The sequence below is a fragment of the Trematomus bernacchii genome, unplaced genomic scaffold, assembly GCF_902827165.1.
Source record: "Trematomus bernacchii unplaced genomic scaffold, fTreBer1.1, whole genome shotgun sequence".
NCBI classification, from domain to species: domain Eukaryota; kingdom Metazoa; phylum Chordata; class Actinopteri; order Perciformes; family Nototheniidae; genus Trematomus; species Trematomus bernacchii.
Window position 1 is genome coordinate 8,038,984 of NW_022987547.1, and position 23,182 is coordinate 8,062,165.

A 23,182-nucleotide genomic window follows, 5' to 3' on the forward strand; every position below is an offset into this window, starting at 1 on the left:
ATCATTTTCATCTTGGTTGTCGTTTCTCCCTCTCCTGGTCTGCCTGTTTTCATGTCCATGTGTCAAAATATTAAAGGTTATTAAAGGGGCAACCTAAAGAAACTTTTTTTTAAATGAAATCATTTATTTTAATGCAGAAGCCCAGATAATACTATTCTTTTGTTTAAAAGTGCTTTTATTTGCTTTAAATATAATAAATAATGTAGACCTGTTTATTTAATGATATAATGAGAGAAAGGTTAATTATTATAGGGTTAATAATAATTTCCATAGATCATAATTTAATAAAGATACAGTTCCGTTAAAAGTGAAAGTCAACACTGATGTGAACCCAGTTTCCATGGGATGTTGTTGCCTCTCATGATCTTCTGGAGACGGACATAGATGTTTGTTTTCTCATGATTGTTCAACTGACCCTGGTTATTTTGCTAAGCTGCTTATTTGCTATAAGTTCCTCCTGTCCACATGGGGATGTTATTATGACATGAGATATTGGGTCACACGAAACCAATCCTCAGATCAATGCCCTCTCACCCATAAACACCAACATATGCTGAGATGTCATTCACTTACACAAATTGAAAGAAAGTACAACGTTGTACAGTTTAGCTTTGCACGGATACATTTTATACACAGTTATATTTGCCTACACTTAAGGGGTATTCCAATTACTAGGTAATGCTAACGTTTGCGTGCCAACATGCAGGCCATGCCATCATTGTACACCATACAACCATCTTCACTTGGTGTGTTAGCATGCTAATGTTAGTTGCTCAGACGAAGGTTAGAATGTATAGTTACAGAGGCGATGCATAAAGCTGTATTGTAGCTGATGTAGGCCTCCTCAAAAGTGTGGTTACACATCGACTGCATTTTCGAGTACACGTTTCTGAAAGCAGTGGAGATTGTTGATGTTGAAGGCAGCGTTAAGGAAGTTGAAGTAAGACTCAGCAACTCTAGAAAGGATTTTAAAAAAACATGCTAGCATTTGTAAATTAAATATGTCAACAAGTGTGCTTTCTTTCATTTCCTGTTGGTTACATTTTTGTAATGATGGTTACTGGTCGTCATCCCCCTTTTAAACAAAGTGCCTGTAAACACAATGTGAACAAACACACTTTATTGAAGTTTATTAGAATGAAAAACTTTGAAATGAAAGTGTCTGGGTTGTGCATGATTCCAGACCTCTCTCAGTACTACACTTATTGTGTAAATCACCAATGGACATCAAATCTGTTGACTCATGCAATGCAAGCCAATAAACTCATGCATGTGCACTTTAAGATATATTTTGATACAGAATTGCACACACAGTATTATTTAGATGCACAATTCCACTACATGTGGCCTGTACCCACGTCATAGAGGCCCCCCTGAGAAGTAATTTATGTAATCAAAGCTTTGAAATGAGAATGAAGTTAATATTCTTCAGTGGGAGCCTTAACTGCTGCGAGGAAAGAACTAGTGAATCCTCTTTAGGTAGTAAATATTCAGTATGAGTGAATAAGTACTTGGCTGCTCTGTATATCCTGTACCCATGAATATGACTGTAAAATAACTCGACTGTATCAGGTAGAGTCATTGGAGCGCAGCTGTGCAGAGTCAGCGATTTACTTTGTTTTACAAGGATTATTTTTATGTGATTATGTTACGAACAAAAGCCTGACCTTATTTTAGACAGGACATCTGATTAATACTGAATAGATTGGAAGTAACAAATGGAAAATCTCATAGTTATAAGATGAGAAACTGCAATTTATGAAAAAAGAGACTGTGTGATAGATCATAATCTGTTCCAAGTCTCTTACAGGACGAACATAAATCTTAAATGTGTGAGTTTTACTGTCTTCTTACTCTTTCACAACTTTCCCCTCAATTATGTTCCTCATATTTTATTTGGACCTCTTAGTATTAGCGTGTAGCGTTGAGGAGCCGGAGTTCAGACTGTCTTGTCTCTTTCTTGGCAAATGCATTACACTCTTTCGGTGGGGCATTGGGGGGGGGAATGAGAACGTAAAGAACCAGAAATGATTTAAAAGGTGCTGGATTAATTACAAGATATTATCACATGTGTTTCTTTTTTTATATATATCACGGTTACTGTCAACATAACGCCATAAAGTATGACGAAATAATTTCCAAACTTTGCATGATATTTTCGCGCTAACCAGCAAATGTTCAAGTTCAAGGTTCAAGGTTCTTTATTGTCAATCTGACATAGCTACAGAGTAATTATGCAGTTGAAAATCTTATGTCACAGGCTTCTCCAACAATGCAACATAATAACATAACATAATAACAATAAGAGCAAGAGCAATACAAAAATAATAATAGTTATAAAAATGAAATAAAGTTATGATGTGGAATAGTGCAGTATGAGTCTATATACAAGTTATTGGAATGATATATATATATTAGGTATTAGATACATACTACTGAGTAGCAGTTGAATGTTTGATGTTGTTTCAACAGTTCAATTGTTTAACAGTCTCACTGCCCGCGGGAAGAAACTGTCTCCAAATCTTCTTGTCCTTGCCCGGATGCTGCGGTAACGTCTGCCAGACGGCAACAGAAAGAACAGTTTGTGGCTGGGGTGATGGGGGTCTTTGATAATCCGTAGTGATTTCTTCCTGAGCCGCTGGGAGTAAAGGTCCTCCATGGATGGCAGCTCCGTCCTGGTGATGTGCTGTGCAGTTTTCACCACCCTCTGTAAAGCCTTACGATCGAGGTCGGTGCAGCTGCCGTACCAGGCCGTCATGCTGCCAGTGAGGATACTCTCTATCGTGCACCTGTAGAAGTTGCAGAGTATCCTGGAATCCATTTTGAACCTCCTCAGCCTGCGGAGGAAGAAGAGCCGCTGTCGAGCTTTCTTGGTGATGGTGGTGGTGTGAAGAGACCATGTCAGGTCCTCAGTGATGTGGACCCCAAGGAACCTGAAGCTTTTGACTCTCTCCACCGTAGTCCCATTGATGGCGATGGGGGCGTGTCCCTCTCCCTGCTGCTTCCTGTAGTCCACAATCAGCTCCTTTGTTTTGCTGATGTTGAGATGGAGGTTGTTATCCTGGCACCAAGATGTCAGGTTTTCGACCTCCTCTCTGTACGCCGTCTCGTCATCGTCTGTGATCTGGCCGATGACGGTCGTGTCATCAGCAAACTTCACGATGGTGTTGGAGCTGTGTGTGGCCACGCAGTCGTGGGTGAACAGGGAGTAGAGGAGAGGGCTGAGCACGCAGCCTTGAGGGGCACCGGTGTTAAGAATCAGGGTGGAGGATGTGATGTTTCCCACCCGCACTGCCTGGGGTCTGCCCGTCAGGAAGTTCAGGATCCAGTCGCAGAGGGCGCTGTTGAGCCCGAGGTCTCTGAGCTTGATGGCCAGCTTGGAGGGCACAATGGTGTTGAATGCTGAACTGTAGTCAATGAACAGCATTCTCACATATGTGTTCCTGTTCTTCGGGTCCAGGTGTGAGAGGGCAGTGTGGAGGGTGAGGGCTATGGCGTCGTCTGTGGACCTGTTTGCTCTGTAGGCAAACTGCAGGGGGTCCAGAGATTCAGGGAGGGAGGAGGTGATGAATAATTTGACTAACCGCTCAAAGCACTTCATTATGATGGAGGTGAGTGCTACTGGGCGGTAGTCGTTGGGGCAGGTGATGATTGTCTTTTTGGGGACAGGAATGATGGTGGAGTGTTTAAGACATGTGGGGACTACAGACTGCAGCAGGGACCTGTTGAAGATGTCTGTGAACACCTCTGCCAGCTGAACTGCACACACCCTGAGAACACGGCCAGGGATGCCATCAGGTCCAGGAGCCTTGTGTGGGTTAACCCTTTTAAAGGATTTACACACATCTGCCCTATTTAAAACAAAAGGGCAGTGTAGCTCCTGGTCCCTCTGTACCTCCACAGCCTGGCTGCTCTCAAAGCGTGCAAAAAAACTATTTAGCTCATCTGGGAGAGATGCGCACGCAGACACTCCCGCAGCACCCCCCGCTGCTCCTTTGTAGTCAGTCATTGTCCTTAGTCCCGCCCACATATTCCTAGTGTTACAGCCTTTGAAGTCAGATTCCACCTTCTCTTTGTACTGTCTCTTTGCATTTTTTATTGCTCTCCGGAGATCATACCTAGACTTCCTATACTCCTCCAAATCTCCCGCTGTGTGCGCGAGAGTGCGCGCTTTCAGTTTGCCGCGCACCTCACCGTTTACCCAGGGCTTTTGATTTGGGAATGTCCGTACAGAAACCTTCGGTACCACGTCATCGATGCATTTCCCAATGTAGCAGATGACAGTGTCCGTGTGTGTGTTGATGTTATTGTCCTCAAACACACTCCAATCCGTAGATGCAAAGCAATCCTGCAGTGCTGAATCTGACTCCTCGCTCCATCGTTGTACTGTCCTTGTTATCGGTCTGTCCCTTTTAAGTTTCTGCTTGTAAGCAGGCAACAACAGTAGTGAGATATGGTCTGATTTGCCGAAGGGAGGGCGAGGGAGAGCCTTATATCCATTCCGGAAAGGGGAATAAACATGGTCCAGTATGTTTCCCCCGCGCGTCGGGAAGTTGATGTGTTGGTAATATTTTGGCAAAACCTTCTTCATGTTGGCGGTGTTGAAATCTCCGGCCACAACGAACGCCGCATCTGGCCGTGAAGTCTCGGTTTTATCAATAAACCCAAACAGCTGATCGAGTGCCGTGTTGTTGTCGGCGAGTGGCTGCGGCGGGATATACACTGCTGTTATCACAACAGATGTGAATTCCCTCGGCAGATGGAAGGCCCGACATGAGATCATGAGGTGCTCTAGCTGTGCGGAACAGTCCGATGAAATAATCTTCACATCTGAGCACCAGTTGTTGTTAGTCATTACACACACACCGCCTCCCTTACTTTTCCCCGAGTTTGCAGTCCGGTCCTGACGAAAAATAGAGAATCCGTCAGGGACAATAGCGGAGTCCGGGATAGCGGGGTTGAGCCAAGTCTCAGTGAGAATTAACACGTTACAGTTCTTAATGTCCCGTTGAAAAGCAATCCGGCTTCTGAGTTCATCTAGCTTATTTTCAATGGATTGAACATTAGCCAGAAGAATACTCGGAAGAGGGGGCCGATTCTCACGTTTTCTTAGTCTGACCAGCACAAATGTTAGCACGTTACTAATATTACTATATTATATACATCTTAACTAAGATGTTAAACATGGTCAACATGATTACCATTTTCATGACAACATCAGCATGTTAACTTTGTTGTTGTGAGGATGTTAGCATGTTAGCCGTAACCATTCAGACTAACCTAGCGGCTAGCATAGCTGAGTATTGTTCCCCAGTGGGCCTCCTGTCTGAGCGCAGATGAATCATAGTCGATAAAGTAAATGTATAAATAAAATACATTAATTGTTTTAAAATAATGTTGAGCAGAGAAGCAAGTTTTCATTAAAAGAAATGACCAGACCCATAGGATGCCCTGTCATCATAACGGCTCTTGAATACAAGCTGTAAAGCATTACAGAATAATTGTTTTCCAGTACCAGTATCAAAGTGAGTGTGACTGCGCTATATTGCCATGGCTTCATGGTGTAATTGGATTTATTTTTATCACCTCATGTTTGAAAGTAACACCTGGTAGCACTTTTCCTCAGCACTGAGTGAGAGCAAGGGATGAATAGCACCTCATGATGATGTGACTCGTGCTGATAGAATATTGCTACAATATGTTATCATGGAGATGGTATTACTGAAACTGAACACAGATCAGGAAATGATGCAAAAGAGAAGATCATTAGTTTGTTGTCTCACATTATATCAGCATTTGTTTTTTCTCATCTACAGTACAAACAATAATTCATCCATTCATTTATCTTTGCCTCGATGAAATGACATACAATTATCTAAAGGGCAGGTGCATGGATTTGAATGGAGAATATTTTAAAAGAAAATAAGTATACAAGTGAGCAGGAAATAATTTGATGTTAAAGACACAGAAAGTTCACCTTTTGGTCAATGAGGGATTTAAAAGGGACATTTTTAGGAGAAATAAGAACTGCAACAAAGTCATTATAGTAAACCCAACGGGGGTTTTTAACAGTTATCAGAGGAGACAATGGCCATGAACTACATGGAACAGCTGTGTGTGTGTGTGTGTGTGTGTGTGTGTGTGTGTGTGTGTGTGTGTGTGTGTGTGTGTGTGTGTGTGTGTGTGTGTGTGTGTGTGTGTGTGTGTGTGTGTGTGTGTGTGTGTGTGTGTGTGTGTGTGTGTGTGTGTGTGTGTGTGTGTGTGTGTGTGTGTGTGTGTGTGTGTGTGTGTGTGTGTGTGTGTGTGTGTGTGTGTGTGTGTGTGTGTGTGTGTGTGTGTGTGTGTGTGTGTGTGGCCATATTAAGATGTTTTCCAGATTAACAAATAGAATAGTAAAAACAGACCATGTCACTGGATCCCAACATATTCTGCAGATCCCTATTAATGTTACATGTCAGGTCATGTGGAAATATGGTTAACTAATACATGTATGTGATTGTAAAAGTATTTTGGATGTGTCTTCTTTATGTGTCCTTTTATTTTACAGAAAGAAATGTTGTAATGGCTTCAAGTTTGTGCTGGGCCAGTGCATTCCTGAAGGTAGGGGAAACTGTTGGATGTCTAACTCGCATTTGTAATTATTTTGTAATTATCTTTCATCATTTCCCATCAGTGCTTTTATGTACTTTACTCAACTTGCCCTCACTGAATGTTCAACAAGATTGTTGCCTGTTACATTTGTTTTCTAGCTGATGAAATGCCTCATGTATTTCTGTAGACTATGATGTGTGTGCTGGCGCCCCCTGTGAGCAACAGTGCACCGACCACTTTGGTCGAGTGGTGTGCACCTGTTACCGCGGCTACCGCTATGACCGTGAGCGCCACAGGAATCGAGAGAAGCCCTACTGTCTGGGTGAGCGCCTCTACAACACCTCATGAATTAATCTTTAAAAACTAGTATATACGTAACATTCTCATATTTTAATTGTTTGAAAGTGTTAGGCCAATCTACATTCTGGCATTATCTAGATGTATGTTTTATATCAGTTCAAAGAGACCGGCACTCTTTATTCTTAGCAATCCTTAAGTACAGGAAGTCAAACTATTTACACAATTTCTATATTTGATTGTTCTAGTGTATCCGAATTTAAAAAACAGAGCTTGACAAAAAGCCGCTTCAAGTTTTCCCCAACACTGAATTAAAATAAACTGCAGCATAGTATTGCATGTTTTAGTTTTGCCGTTTTTAAAATAAAGTGCTCCATCGACAACACAATACATTAGGAGCAGTTATTTAAAGTTTATTTTGGCTTTAAATAATGCTTTTAATTATGCTCATATACAATTTATTCATGTTAGCCATGTCATTTTCTTCATGTACAATTTTCAATTTTGTACCCTTTGACATTAAACATCTCCCAGTGGACCACCTTGTACACATACAACCTAGATGGGTATTGTCTGTATCAAATTATTAAATGCAGCAGTCAATCATATACTTTGCAAACGTTATTTTGAGTGTAAAGGATAACAATATAGCTTTTCTGTACTTGTATATGTTACTGGATAAGTGCGTGTTAATTCACACAGCCTTTCTTTCATTTCTTTATCGTGTCTCTTCTGTTTCTTTCTGTCACTACAACATATAGACATCAACGAATGTGCAGATAAAAACATGACTACGTGCTCTCAGATCTGCCTGAATGCTGCGGGGAGCTACAGGTGTGAGTGTGAGACAGACTATTTCCTGGAAGAAGATGGGAAAACATGCACCAAGGGGGAGAGAGGTGAGAATACTATTTTTACTCAGACATTTTCTCTTTACTCAAGGGCACCTCTGACTGCGATGTGAAGCTGACCACACATTGTTATTTGGTGGGAGAAAAGGAGATGGGGGGTGCTGCAAACACAGACACCTGGTAGTCATTACACATCCCAGCTCCTTTTGCATTTCAGAACATGTCTGTCTCCCAAACACACCGCTGCCCCCCTGACTCCTGGTCTTTTTTGATTTGCTGGATGCATTTGAGGGAAACGTAACAAGCGATGATAAAGTCTTTTTTTGCCCCGGATTCAGCAGTGACGGGCTGCAGATTTGCTACTTCCTCCCATGAGTTTATCTTCCATTACCTACTAAAACATTACAGCAAAAGCTGGAGAATGAGAAACGATGGTTCATGTAGAAATGCTCCTGCTTTATGTCCCGCTGCTCTCTGGGAAAATAGTGTCCAGACATTGCATTCAATATATGCATTTGTAGAATAGGGCCCATTCTACCAGAGACAGAGAAAGCTCTGTGCTTTTCCTGTTGTGTTTCCTTTTACTCGATGGTGTAAGCTTACTGCTTAAATTGTAATATTTTCATTTAAATTCTGAGTAAAGAGTTGTAAGTATTAAATAAGTCAAAATGTTTAAATATTAGAATGTATTTATAAGAAAATATTGATACACTTCAGTATTTTGATATTATGTTTTATAATACTGTATCCATTCTCCAAAAACGATTTATTACAAGTTAACATGCAAATATTTGTGAATTTTTCATTCTGACAGTTGACATGACATCTTTACTCAAATTTGATAAAAGAAATTGACAATATATTTTACAGTAGTCAGACATAAGTCACCATGAGTCTGCAGAGGCTCTGACACATTTACTAGACAACCTTCCTGTCCAAGACGAGGTTTTAAAGGACCCGTAAAACTTTGGTCTCACAAATGACAAGTGTTACAGAGTCACCATTCTGTATAAACTACTCATTCACAAGTAAGCTAACAACCAATCAAACTGTCACCAAACTATCACTAACAGAGGAGTATTTTCTAAAAGATGTCTTATCTGGTAGCGTTAGTGACAGAAACATTTGTTCACCCAATTCCCAGCAGTGCATCTGTTTGAGAAGGCTGACAACGTAATGAATGCTGGAACTTGCTCAGCCACATGTGACGATTTCAACCAGATCAGGATGTCTGTCCTGCAGCTTAAACAGAAGGTAAGGGTCAGAATTTAGAACAAAAAACAATTATCTATGCAATTGACCTGTAATACTATACTTGTATCACAACCCTGCATCCTGAAATCCTGCAGCTTTTCTGGTTGACTGCAAAAAGCTCTTCTTGATTCAGCTGAATATCTGCAAAAATGTTCCGTTTCTTTTATGACCACCTAGGATCTTACTTTATCTCCAAGGTGTTTATACCTGACTGTATATCAGGAACAACAGCAGGCTTATTGTGAAAACGTCCTTGAGATTTATCTTAGCACTTGACTTCCTAATAATAAATGTCTGAAACAACTTCCTTTACTGTAGCTGGTAGATTCCTTCCATAAGTGGGAATTGGTGGGCAATTTGTGTGAAACTCAACAGTGCGGCTACGTTTCCCTGGGTGTAATCACAGCGTCTGAACCTATCTGAGCACGAGCCCGTCACCAGTGGCACTCAACACCTCGCTCTAACACATATATATATATATTGCTTCCAGCTGTGTGGTCTACGGGCTCATGCAGCTATACAGCTCATAATCTTTACTATATTAAGAAAACAAAATGTAAAAAAAACAAACTGTATATTATTACAGTATATGAGAGATTATATACTCAGTTACTCACATCATGGGAAGGTTAGAGTTTCAATGTAGGTTCACACTGAGGTTCAAACACCTGTGCCCAAGGTCACAGGCCACATACAGTCTTGCATAATGCTCACTGAGCAGCGTGTGTGTGTGTGTGTGTGTGTGTGTGTGTGTGTGTGTGTGTGTGTGTGTGTGTGTGTGTGTGTGTGTGTGTGTGTGTGTGTGTGTGTGTGTGTGTGTGTGTGTGTGTGTGTGTGTGTGTGTGTGTGTGTGTGTGTGGGTGTGTGTGTGTGTGTGTGTGTGTGTGTGTGTGTGTGTGTGTGTGTGTGTGTGTGTGTGTGTGTGTGTGTGTGTGTGTGTGTGTGTGTGTGTGTGTGTGTGTGTGTGTGTGTGTGTGTGTGTGTGTGTGTGGTGTTACACAGAGATCAAGGATGCTGTGTAGCATAGAGAGCAGGAACTGGTCTTGTGAATAATGCAGAGGGGTGGTCTGGCCCTCCACCTGTCTGGGTTAGAGCAGATGTAATCTTTGGACATGTATATCATTTTAACATAATTTGACTTGAAGTTGGACCTTCAGTGTGTAATTTTCCTGTCATGTTTGACACTGCAGAACTTGAGTTATTGTGTGTAAAAGCATTTTTTCATCCCATGACAGAATGTGTTTTTTTTTTTTGTCTAAGCTCTATTTATTATTTCACTCATTCAGTTATTTGTAATTATCCTGTTCATTCAATCATTTTGTGTTTTGCATCCTTATTCAAGATGGCTGTGCTGTCAAACAGTGCTGACATCCCTGAGCAGATGACCAGCGAGAAAATTGGGACATCGCCCATATTTCTACCAGGGCCGCCAGGTTTCCCTGGACCTCCAGGTAAACACATGGAGCTAAAGATAATACAACTGTGTCAGACTGCCTAAAGGAAGTGGCCTGCATCCAGCACGTCTCCAAGAGTGTCTCAGGCAATGCTAACGGCTCTGTGGGGATGGGCTTTAAGCTACATTCTCACCTCAACATGCCTACAGGGCCAATGACGAGGTTTAACACTTGGTCAGTTCAAGGCATCTCTAGAGCAAGAAGCATTTATCCATTTTGCAAAAATCATCATAAATGCAGTGTCTTTTGTGATCAGTTGTTTTTCTTTATCTGTATTGTTAAAGGTGAGCCAGGACCAGAGGGCCCTCCTGGACTTACAGGACTGCTGGGGCCTCCTGGGCCTCATGGTCCCAGGGGCTTGATGGGACCCATTGGACCCACACCAGACCTGTCACACATCAAACGGGGCCTCAGAGGACCTGTGGTCAGTTAATAAATACACACTTTGCAGTTGCTATGAATGATTGTGTTTTATCATCTCTGTATCCCAGATACAAAAGATTCCATTTCTCAGCTCTTTAGATTGTATATCATTTGTAACATTTCTCAGATTTAACAGTACAGGCTTCAGAAGTACCAGGTACTGTATGAATGTGTGTGTGAGACAGGAACCTCCCACACACACAGAGCTATGCTTGATCACCTTTGCTATAATGTTTCATTTTGTTATTACTCATTTAATTTGAATGAGAGCACGCGTCTTCTTTACTTTCATCTAAGTGTCAGACTTATTATTTGTTCAACCAAAGATCATCCAGGTAATTTAGTAAACCCGCATTATGACAGGAGACAGCCCCAGGAGAGCTGTGATTGATTTGTCTTTATAAAAGGAGGAATTTAGAGCAACCAAATATATTTTGTTTTTCAACTGACACATTTCAAAGAGATGAGAAAAGACCCTTCCCTTCAGCCAGCCTCTTAAAGCAAAGCACACTTCTGCACTGTGAAAGAGGATGACACACTGTAATGGCAAAAATAACAAAGGGCAGAATCCATTTACAGCTTTAGTTGTTTTCTTTGGCTTGCTGCCTTATTGTGCAGCGCTCTGTCTTTGCCTGCGTGTTAAAGTGTGGGATCTGAGTCAAGAATGTGCTGGATGTGAACATAAAGACATATTTGAGTTAAAAGTTATGTAATCTGCTTATTGATAAATCAGGCTGTCAACACAATTAGTTTCTGTACATCACCATCTGCACGCTGCCAAACCAAGAGGTGAGGAACGCTGTTTTATAGTGGTATGTGATCTATTGCTTTCTGTGTCCGTGTGACATTTCGATGTGTGTCTTAATACACAACTCTTTATGTTCATGACCCAGTAATATATTGAATCAGTGCACATGTTTGTGAGCTCTGACTCAAAGGGAGTTGTCCTTCTCTCCACACAGAAACCTGATTAGATTCTGAACACAGTTGTGAGGTTTGGCCACCGGGTCACATGTGTTCCTCTGCATGTCAGGGCTTCAGAGATGATGAATGGGGTTTAGTGTGTGACTCACAGGCTTGGTACTGATCTGAATATTGGCCCTGCTCCCTATACAATGTCTTCACACTGCTTTAATGATGATTATTCTAGGAAAGAGATCAAAGCACTGCCTACTATTGAGAAGATCTCAAGAAAGCCTTGAGGCAGGCACAAAGTTCATCTTGGATGATCGTTGATGGTCGAGATGTCAGTTTTGAATTTAAAGAGATTTGGAATAAATGAGTTTTAGTGAAAATATTGAACTAAACATTAACACATTTCTGGGTGTAAGGTCAGGCTGCCATCAGATAGATAGTCACATGAAAATGTATATTAATGCGCTTCTCCGTATCCTGTTGTATGTTTTAGAAATGTGAAAATAAACTATAATACGTTTTTCAAATGGATAAGAAATGCAGATTGTTTGTTTCTTTGATCTAACAGGGGCTTCCAGGAGCGCCAGGAAAGGATGGCCGAAAGGTGAGGTCAGATTCTACTTAGTCACCTTATCTTTTCCCATCTGTGTAACACAACCTTACTATAGGCAACTTTCTAGAAAAGAGCCTCTTTTTCTGTTGCGTATTATCAAACCGTGGTCCAGCATGTCGCCCCTCAGGCATAAAACTCATTCACCTTGGCAACAGAATTTGAGTCTTGGCTTACAGAACAAGGCCTCTCTTAAAGGGAAGTACCAACTAGATACATTTGAATCATCTGCCAACACAATGTCTGTCAAAATATATTTCTCAATAGCCAATATCTTCACATTTCTACAGGGGGAAAACCAGAAAGCAGGTGCCAGGATCCTCACAAATCCTCAGTTTATCCCTGCAGATGTTAGGATCACTGCAAGTTACTGCAAGTCCAGAGAGGGAGATTGGTGTGCCCAAACGCAATAGGCACACGTTAGAGACTCTTGTTGGGAAGGAGCATGATTTGGTTGCTTCTCAATGTGAGTCGACATGTATCGGTTCAAATAATTGTACCTGGTACAACACTTTTTCAGATTTAAGATTACAGATTATATCAGAAGATCACTGTTTGTTTAGAGTGTTTTAATCTCCCATTCTCAGATTCAGAATCAACCCAATTCACAAGAAGCTTGCTGCTGACCACCAGTGTGGAGATTGTTGCTTCCTCTGGGCTGGGGGTGGTTGTCTGGATAATCACATGGATTATAGGAACAGGGCGTTTGGATCAGCTGATGATAGGTAGCAACAATATTTCAAAAGGATAACTGGAATGCTTTTCTCTGCTTTGCCTCCCCGGGAAGCCTCGGGCAAAGTGTTAAAAAGGAGGCCCCAGCAGATGGTTAAGCCTCAGATTAAGGAGGCACAATGTAGAATCCAGCGTGGTTACATTGAGATTTGTGTTTACATTTTTCACATGTTTTTGGATTAATCCAGATTTGCTCGCACACTAATTTCTCATTTAGCTATTTTCCTAGAAAAGAGCAGCTGAGGTCAGAAAGATACAATGGCATATTTGCTGTTCTCAAGATATCTGCAGCGTGCTTTGGAGCTGAGTTTGACTCTCCTCATTTAGAAATGGAGTACTAATGAAGACGTTTAAGTTATATTTATCAACTCAAAACATCCTAAGAGATTGTGGCAACAAAAGTAGAAAGGTGAGCTTCTTTTTGAAAAAAAAGTCTACTTCCTTTGAATGGCTTTTAATGGGAAGTTGCAGTTCTGCTCAGTTTTAGTTGATTCTGACGAGTGACATCCTGCTGGATCACAGCCAGTGAAATTAGTATGCAGCTAAGAAACGGTAGAGGTGAAGACATGATCATACCGTTGATCAACAAAATAATAAGAATGTAAATCATATAATGCCTATTTTTTGGGAATGTAATTTGAAAACTGTGGTTGATTTAATACAGCATTACAGGATTATAATAATTTGGTCAATAATAAATCTAGAATGCCCGGTAATCCATGTCACACTGATTTAGAGAAGTGAAAGGTGAAATAGCTGATGAGATTCTGGTGTTATACCCTCAACGCTGTTTGCTTAGCTTGTGGATCACGTATGGAACAACTTAGGTGCATCCAGTTTATTGACATAGTACCTTGGTATTCTTTCAGTACAGCGTGGATGTTTGTGTGGATAGATTGGAGGTTGATGGTAATCTGTCTCTGAGACACAAATCCAAACCATCTGCCAAAACACTCACAGCCCCAGTGTGACCCTGAGCCCTCTAACAACCAGCGGTCAGGTCAATGGGTATGTGTGTGAGAGTGTGTGTGTGCTACCGTAGGTCAACAGGCTGCCATGATACTTCACATGTTCATGTACAGCATGTTTAGTGTTAAATGAAATCACTTCATCATGTTCACGTTGAAATTTCACACATTTTAGAATTATTTCCACGTTTTGGGAAATACACTTATTAGCTTTCTCTGCAAGGGAGTCAACACCATGGTAACCTCTGTATGAAACTAGAGCATATATTCAATCATAATATTTTTTATGATAATGCTAAGCTAAAATATATTAGAGCTTAGCAAACCATTAACACTGGATTCAATGGGAAACGAGCGAGGCTCTTTCCAAATAAAATACACCTACCAGCCCCTCTAAAGCTCACTAATTAACATGTTGTATCACATTTGTGTAATCCGAACACAAAACTATATGCATTCAGTTAAACTGTTAACAAGCCACAACATGTTAATTAGTGAGCTTTATAGGTGATGATTTGGTGTGTTTTTAAACGTCAGAGCTGGGATTTCTCTGCCTTCCCCTGGACTCATAACCTGACGCGCCAGATGGTTTGTTACACAGAACCATCTGAGAGGCAGATTGGAAACTTTCTAGAAAAAAGGGCTAGAACTTTTGAAAAATACATCCAAATCCAAATAGCTGTATGGATGAAATATCTGTCAATCAGGTCAGGACAGAGTGAGAAAAAGTGTATGCCCCTTCACACACACTGTTGCTGATATGCAAAGTTTAAAAGATAAAAGTAATTGTTGTACTTGTTGCTCAGACTATTAATTTTAATTGTTTTAAAATGCCACATTCTAAACATAACAGCACTGTATCCCCATGTTCAAAGATAAACGGCTCTGATTGGCCTGTCCGAATACAGGACCCCTAAGGGCCGAAGGTTTGTTAGCGGCACTTCTTGCTGACTCTCTTGCTACCTTTCCCCTAGTTCTTTTGAAAATGTTCCCGGACAAGCATTATATGAATTATTTATGTTTTCCCCCCCTCACTGTATTTCGTGTAAGCTAAATAATTGTTTTGTTTCCCCAGGGGGATAGAGGAGCTTCTGGGCCTGTCGGACCACCGGTAAGACTCTTCCTATCTATATTGATGCTTCACCATTGTAACTTGTTACCATTATCCAGAACAATACAGTTTAACAAAAGCATGACTGAAAAACAGACCACTGTGGACTCTGGACATTAAGCACCACAGCTAATGATACTGTCAAACTCAAAGTAAATAGTATCCAGTACAGTGTAAGCATTATCCCCTTAGATAAACACTGATGGTGCTAACGTTAACAAATCATGAGGAACAGCTCAGTAGCCAGTGGCCACTTGCAGACAGTCCATTGGTCAGCTGGAGTTTTGTTGGGAACATCTCTGTGGTTTCTCAGTAAATACAGACGCAGAAGAAATCTTTCCATTAAATATGAGAGTAACTTTAATTATATTTACACAAATACTTAGTTGTAAATATAAGATAAATATTTGTAAAATTATAAGTTTTTGTTGTCCTCAATCCCCAGGGTCCTCCGGGCTCCTTTGATTTCCTGCTGCTGCTGATGGCAGACATCCGTAACGATATCGCTGACCTGCAGAACAAAATGTACGGGCGCCCGTTGCCCTCTCCGGGGGAGGACTTTCCTGGAGTCCCCGACAGCTGGAGGGACACCCAGGACAATTTGGAGACCGGCTCAGGTGAGGACTACAAGGAACCTGCACCTCGAACAGGCGGAGGATCAAAGAGAGACAGGAAGTGGAAACCAGCGCGAGAGAGAACAGACTTTAACTGGAATATTTAAAAGGGTTTGGGTTTATATATGATACGGTCAGGTGTAAATATTTAAGTGTTTATGCTTTTTTATTTAAACAGAGTGTACTGTATGCCTTTTTATCACAGATGTTTATTTTTATATGATATACATAAGAGTTTGTGTGACTATTTTTTAACAAAATTAGTTGAATGTGCAAATGCATGAAACACATGTTTCCTTCACGGCGCATTAAACAAGTCTCCTTTTAATCCGATGTTACGTCTTTAGTTTATGTAAGTACATTTTTCTCTTTCCCACAATTTGTATAAGAAATAGAGCCACCAAATATCTAAATAATAACACATATAATGAAAGATTCCTTTGCCACATGGTCACCAAAGTAAATATTGAACTCATTTTTCCCAAGATACACGTTTTTCAGTATATACATAAAGATGTTGGATCGTTGTTTGGTTCTCAGTTGTTGCATAGTTCTCCACCAGAGGGAGACATACTCAAAGCCACTTACAAATGTCTGGGCTTCCAGTTTCTTTGCTCATGGCTGACCAATCACACAACACATCACAATATAATGAATGCGCCTGATATAAAAAGGCCACTCAAGTTCAAACTGTCAGCTAATGACTCGGAGAATGTGAGTACATCATATGGTCTGTCAGTGAATGAACTTATCTGAGAAAACCTTTATATAATCACTGTGAGGAAGGTATGAAATCATGTTTATCTCTCAACATTCAGCTTATCCTGCAGCTACATGACATGCTTTACCTCTTTGTAGTTTTAATTATAAAGCTGTGTTACAGCTTTATGTGTTCCCTGTGCTGTTCTCTCCCTGCTCCAGTAGCTCTGGTTTCAGGTGTGCTGCATTGCTCAGCTAGGTGCACCTGAGCTGGGAAGGCGTCTGCCGTATGTATGTCTTTTATATTAATAAATCCTATGGATTTAATAGTTTTAAAGGCGTCTTCTGTGTTTGATTTGGGTCCCCGTAGTATAGGGTTTAGCAAGCTAAAGCTTAAAATGCACTCCTGTGCACACAAAAGTATAGCACTTGTTTACCTACTCAAGGGACTGAGTTATGATGACTTTTACTTCACTTTTGATACTGTTAATACTTCTATACTTACTTTAGAAAATGATCAGAGAACTTCTTCCACCACTCTTCAGTGCCCCAACTGTCATTCAGTACCACTCTAAATCCACTAGGTGGCAGTCATTTCTCAGTCAGTATGAGCACTGTGTGATTCATTCCCTCTGATTGATGCACAGCACTCAGTGTTCAGTGAACTCATTAAACTGTGCAGTGTAGTTCACAGAGGAGCACGTGACGATAATCAAAACACAATTATGAATAAAGCTTTGTGGAGATGTTCACCCAGCGTGGATAATCTGTGTTTTCTTGTTTATTTTCAGACTCATTGACTGAAATTAGATGTTCTTACTCAACAATATTTGATGTCTTTCCGCTAAAAGATTGTTTGACAACAAGGCAGGCTGCCACCAGCGATGAGACTAACTCAAAAAGCCCAAATGAATACACTTGGCCTGTCTCTGTCTGAGTAATTGTTGTAAAATGGTGAACCTGTTGCATTTCGTTCCTGGAAGAAAGCATTACATTAGAACATGAGATTCAAGCAACATATTTGCATATGTGTTCAACTAAATACTGTGTCTTCATATAAATCAATATGATCACATATCCAGGAATCATTTCATTCACAACACAAACAAAAACCATTTGTTAATTTATTCTAGCGCCACCTTCATTTAAAACGTAGTCATTGTTAACATGATGCGTATTGGTTTCACAATGAGCCCATTTCCAGAGAACAGTACATGTCATGGTTAAAGAGGGGCCGAAATGAAAGTCCTGTGCACATCCTTTTAACAAGCTTCAGTCGTCTCGCCCGAGCAAAGACAGAAAAAAAAACCTGGCATTATTTTTATCCAAAATCCCTTGTGGAAGTAATTAATCACCATCATACAAGGGAGAGCCTTAAAAGATTTCTAATATTTGCTGAAGTGCCCCCTTGTTCCTAATTATATCTCCCTGCTTGTCCCCCTCATTATTTAGAACTACCCACAAAAAGATGCAACACTGAATGGGGACACCCCCAGTCCCCTTTCCAAAGAAAATGTTTAATAGCAAATGAATGAGTGAGTTACTGTGCTGCGATAAAAGCCTTAATGAGGTAATTTTATTAGTAGCGGCTGCCCAGAACTGATGGAGACCGATGGAGGAAACAAACAGATTGAGGCAGCAAAGGGAAAATGAGTGTTGCCCAATTCATTCATTAATGCATTAGTGTGGGCAGCAAATTAACTGCCCCAAAAATCCCCCATTCAGTGAAGATTATGATGAACAAAATACATTGTTGCCCTCCGACGTAATTACAAGACACTGCAAATTCAATTCTAATGAGGCGAAAGGCACCCCCTTAACATACATCCCCTATTTCCCCTCTAAAAGGGCTTACCCTTGTTGAGGCCTAAGTTTAAGGAAGTATTGAAAGTGAAGGAGACAATAATGAGAGATCGGCCTGGCCTTAAGTGCTTTCTATGCTGCAAGCAGGTAGAGAGGATTGAATGGCTCTCTTTCTGGGACTCCTGGGGGGCCTGTCTTCCCAGCACAACAACACTTGGCCCTGAGAAAAGGGCCCGCTGAGGAGCTTGGAGAGTGAATGGACCTGTGCTGCAGCGGGTCAAAGTGAATGGCCACAAGTTCTTCAATGATTACAAACTATGTTGTGCCAGCCCAGCTACACACATGTACACACAGAAACACCCGGAGACGGCCCTCACCCTTCCACCTCTCCCTCTCATTGAGTTATCGTTACTCAGGCTTTGTCTCCACTAATTGGAGCTGATGAGGGACTAATTGGTAGCTTTTTTACAACACCCAGTACTTAAGCAATGGCAAGCCGAGGGAGGCAGCATGAGCAGAGTTAATGAGAGGCTTTGCACAAATAAAAGCTTTAAAATGGGCCTGTTTCACAGAATGGGAGAAAAGGAAAGTTGAGAATATCTTTTGTGTGCTCTACATCTTTCACTTATGTGCAGGTATCTGAAAAGAAGAGGGAGTGGTGGAGGGCACACAGTGGTTGCCGAAACGTTGAGCACTTGTCCGCATAAAGGGATCTGTTCGGTATTGTTTGGGGCCCATCGTTTAGTGTGTCTGTTAATAATGAGAGAGGGCCGCTCTTCAAATGAATGTGGCAAAGTCCTCAGTGGAAAATAAGTGCCCTCTCTTGGCTGGACCACACTGGACCGTGTTGAAGCAATCTGAAATAAAGGTTTAGTCCTTCGCCATTGTTGAGGGTGAGTGTGTGGCCTATGTGCACAGAATTGAGCCAACAAATAATATAGCAGTGAAGCCAGTCAACACTGTTCTGATGTGGATTCTTCATTAAATATTAGTTTGGAATAATCGTTATCACAATATGGTTTTAGCTTAAATAAATGGTGCTTGTCTCGTCTTTGATTCACTTCAATTGTATGTGTTTTGCATCAATCCAGAAGGAAATCAAGCGCGCCAGATGGTAAAATAAACGTAAGAATCACACCCTCCTCATCCTCCTCTGCAGGCCAGCTCGAGATTTGCATCATGGTTGTAAACTTAAGACCACAGGATATTTCCTTAGGATGCAGTCGTCTCAGCAGACATTTTGTTCATGTGATAATTGGTTGCTTTGTGCTTTTCAGGTATGAATAAACACCATGAGGCAACAAGCTTCATTAAACTAAGCCCTGCTGTCACACCAGGAGGTGACAGGCCACTCTCCCTTTCCCCCTAATGCGACATGGGTAATACAAACATCTTTAGATCCCCCAGGAACAAGAAACCCCATGTACAACACAACTCTTCTTTGTTCTGTCCCATAAGCCCAGTTTAGGATCTCTAAATGTTGACTCATTCAAATGAAGGCTTAAATACACACAGCGAGCGGAGGTGACTTAGACAATCTTAAGTCACAAGCGTTATTATGGTCAAATATATACAGTAACGGCAGTTAAATATAGATCAACTTCAAATAAAGTGTTATTTTCAGGCTCCAGCAATATTTACTACAGCATCCCATAATTCACTGGCCAAATATTTGCACTGACTCATGTGATAGGCTATTCACAGTCTCAGTGACCCATTAACATCCTACAGGTTCCCATTGTCCACCACTAAATGGATACATTAGCATTGCTTTTGTCATTTAAATCCTACATTTCCTTACAAAGAGTGTGGGTTAACTCTCTAATGAGGACTTCCTCGGACAAAGGACAGAGGCGTCTATTTTCTCTACTCTCTAAATCCACTCGTAGCTTGTTAGTTTTCAAGAGTTTTAAATGTTACATAGAGTTAGCATGTCCTTTATAAGGGAATTCACTCTACTTCAAATACTTTACTTTTATTCCTATTCTATCTTTATTTACATTACTCGTAAATGCACTTAGAGAACGTTAAGAACAAATATTTTCCTCAAATATTTATTTTCAAAGTTGCAATTAAGCTCCTCTAATATATGCTGAACGGTCACTGTGTGCCCAACATGAAACCAGAAGAGAAAGCAGACATTCCTGTCATAAAACTGATTTTATTTAGGATCACCCTTAGATTCATTATGATATTAACTTCTTCTGCACAGAGAGGGACACATTTGTTGTGACAGATATTTTTTGTGTCTGCGCACAATCAAAACTTAAGTTTTACTAGTTTGTGGAAAAATAATTAAAGTTTCAATTTTTGTGTATTTTTTGGAAAGTTCTCATTGATCTTTATTCAATGTGGATTCACTATACTGACTAACCCCTTATAAAGTATAACACAACTGTGTAAATGATGTAAGTGTAGTTCTGTACTTCCCAGGGTTGTTCATCTTAATAAGAGAGATGTTTAAGTGGTGATAGGATTGGAACTATTTTGGATAACTGCTAACTCAATTGTGCAGTTTGGAACAGTGAAATGATTATCACATTTTTTTGGAAGTGAAAATGCACTCAAACAGTAAATGGAATCCCTAAAGTAAGACATTGTTTCCTAAATTACTGCAGCATGAAACCTGAAGACTGTAAACCTGTGCACAGTCCTTCCCACTTGCTGATCACTTATATCCAAAATCCCTAGATTAGTGTCACTACAATGGCCTGTTTGTTCTGTGGTTTGTTCCTGAACCCGTAATCACAGAGAAGCTGCACCTCCAGAAGCAATAGGAAGAAGCTGGCTGAAAGTAAATAGAAAGCGAGTGACACATAATTGTGTCATCTCCCGTCTCCTGCTGAGGCTTTCAGACTGCAGTGAAAGCTCCAGCAGCCAGCACAGCTACGTCACTTAACCTCTCTCTGACCTCACACAGGCTGACGAGCCGCTCCGTGTTACAGTGGGATGGTCTGATTGCTAATTCAGCTAATTTGTACTGTAGATCATGTGTGTCCGGTGCAATCTGTGCATGATTCAGCAATGATAAAGATATGTTTCATATGCCTTACTTGTTCAAATTCTTCTCATTCCATTCTAACTTTGTTTGTTTGTCTCATTGAAGTAACATAAGAAATAAAGGCAGTAAATTACCAGTGTCAAATAGTGTAAAGGAATTCAAGCCAATATGCCATATTAACATTGAAATTTGAGTTAAAAAGTATGATAATGGTATATGGGCAATATTTACATCTTTAAGATGAATGCATAACATCGAAACGTGTCTAATAAATATCCAATAAATATGTTTTATTAAGTAATGAGCATTAGATTAGTATTAACATTAGGTATCAGCAGTTTGGTTTGTGGGGGGAACACACATATTGTTAACTTGTTTGCTAAGTATCAGTTCCTCCCCTCCAGGCACAAGCTTTCCTTTACAAACCCTTATCAACACCACCCAGGCAGACATATGTGTCCTTCTTGTGATGTTTCACTGGTATTTGTTGTTTAATGTGTGCTTTATTCTGATGTATATGGGTTATTGACCATGTACAGAAATGTTAAACGCAAATTGGGAAATTGTGCAGTATAATCAATCATTAAAAGACAAAACAACATTATTTGCAAGCCTACTTTGTATGCATATTCCCTTGATATACAGTATGTTACATCTGTTCATGTCAATAATATTTATCTTCCTGACAACGTTACCTGTCTACAGGTTTAGGAGGGTATTCTGTTATGATTACTTAATACCTGTATACAAATGTAATCAGTAGCATACTCAAAGTGTTTACAATATAAAAGTAATTGAACCTGATCCCTTTCTGTTTACTTTTGGATAAAAAATGCGACCTCATCAGCATATGATATTTTTCTTTTCATTTAAAACAGCGTATTTGTGACGGTACCCACAGTATTATATATATAAATCAGGTGTGCACCTACTAAACTGTCAACAAAAGGAGAAACACAGCAAATGCATGCAATATACAGGCCTAATTAATCCAGATTAAGTTATAGGGTTGGCCTGCTGAATGGTATAGTTTACAAATTCTGTTTTAGTTTATTCCATGAAAGTCATGTCATCTTCAAATCAACCCTGAAAACTCATCTGTTCAACAAAGCCTTCCAACATTAACTCACTCTTCCCCCCCCTGCAATGTAACACTTCCATTTCTGCCACCTGTTTTATGTCTTGTCCTTATATGTTTCTTTGTTAAGCGACCTTGGGTTGATGAAAGGCGCTATATAAATTAAAGTTATTATTATTATTATTATTATAATGTACATAGACAGTATTTATGTTTAGTTGTCGCAGGGGTGCCCAATACGTCGATCGCGATCGACCGGTCGATCGCAAGGGTAGTGTGGGTAGATCGCATGGCATTGACATTTTTTTTTTTTAAAGTTAGCCTATCATCCATCCTTACTATGGCATTTGCCACTTGATGTAGGTAAGCCAGTCTGGATTGTATTGTGCCATACGGGTTCATGCAGTTATGAGGGGGCCTCACCGCGGCGCAATTAGTGCTCGCGACACAGATTGGGCAAGGGCAGCCCTGTAGGTAGATCTTTTGGGCTTGGTCATTTTAAAAGTAGCTCCCAAGCTGAAAAAGTGTGGGCACTGCCACCCCTGATCTACTGCATTAAAAAACTTGGTTTTAATGTGTAAGCATGCCGTTCTTTGTTTTGAAATGTAATGATACATTGTAATCCTGCTAGTTATCCCATTGTTATTTTTATTATTATTATTATATATGTTTTTGCATTATTGTATTTCTTTTACCAGTAATCTAATAACGTATTTGTATGTAAATGTAGGCAATACAGTTTACTTTTTTGATTCTTGATTACGTGTTACCGTTACATATA

The 23,182-nt window shown here is 40.4% G+C and overlaps 1 protein-coding gene across 3 annotated transcripts in view; it reads left to right on the forward strand.

The window, feature by feature from the left end:
* Positions 1-17,261, forward strand: part of ccbe1 (collagen and calcium binding EGF domains 1) — a 36,359-nt gene extending 19,098 nt beyond the window's left edge. For 2 of the 3 annotated variants that reach the window (XM_034123303.1, XM_034123302.1), the window contains 9 exons: positions 6,548-6,600; positions 6,779-6,913; positions 7,650-7,787; positions 8,884-8,993; positions 10,336-10,444; positions 10,732-10,871; positions 12,354-12,389; positions 15,171-15,206; positions 15,652-17,261. In XM_034123303.1, coding sequence (XP_033979194.1) covers positions 6,548-6,600; positions 6,779-6,913; positions 7,650-7,787; positions 8,884-8,993; positions 10,336-10,444; positions 10,732-10,871; positions 12,354-12,389; positions 15,171-15,206; positions 15,652-15,927 — 1,033 coding nt within the window. In that variant the 3' untranslated portion in view covers positions 15,928-17,261. The remainder of the gene's footprint in view (positions 1-6,547; positions 6,601-6,778; positions 6,914-7,649; positions 7,788-8,883; positions 8,994-10,335; positions 10,445-10,731; positions 10,872-12,353; positions 12,390-15,170; positions 15,207-15,651) is intronic. The other variant, XM_034123304.1, reaches the window with a different exon arrangement.
* The last annotated feature ends 5,921 nt before the right edge of the window (positions 17,262-23,182 follow it).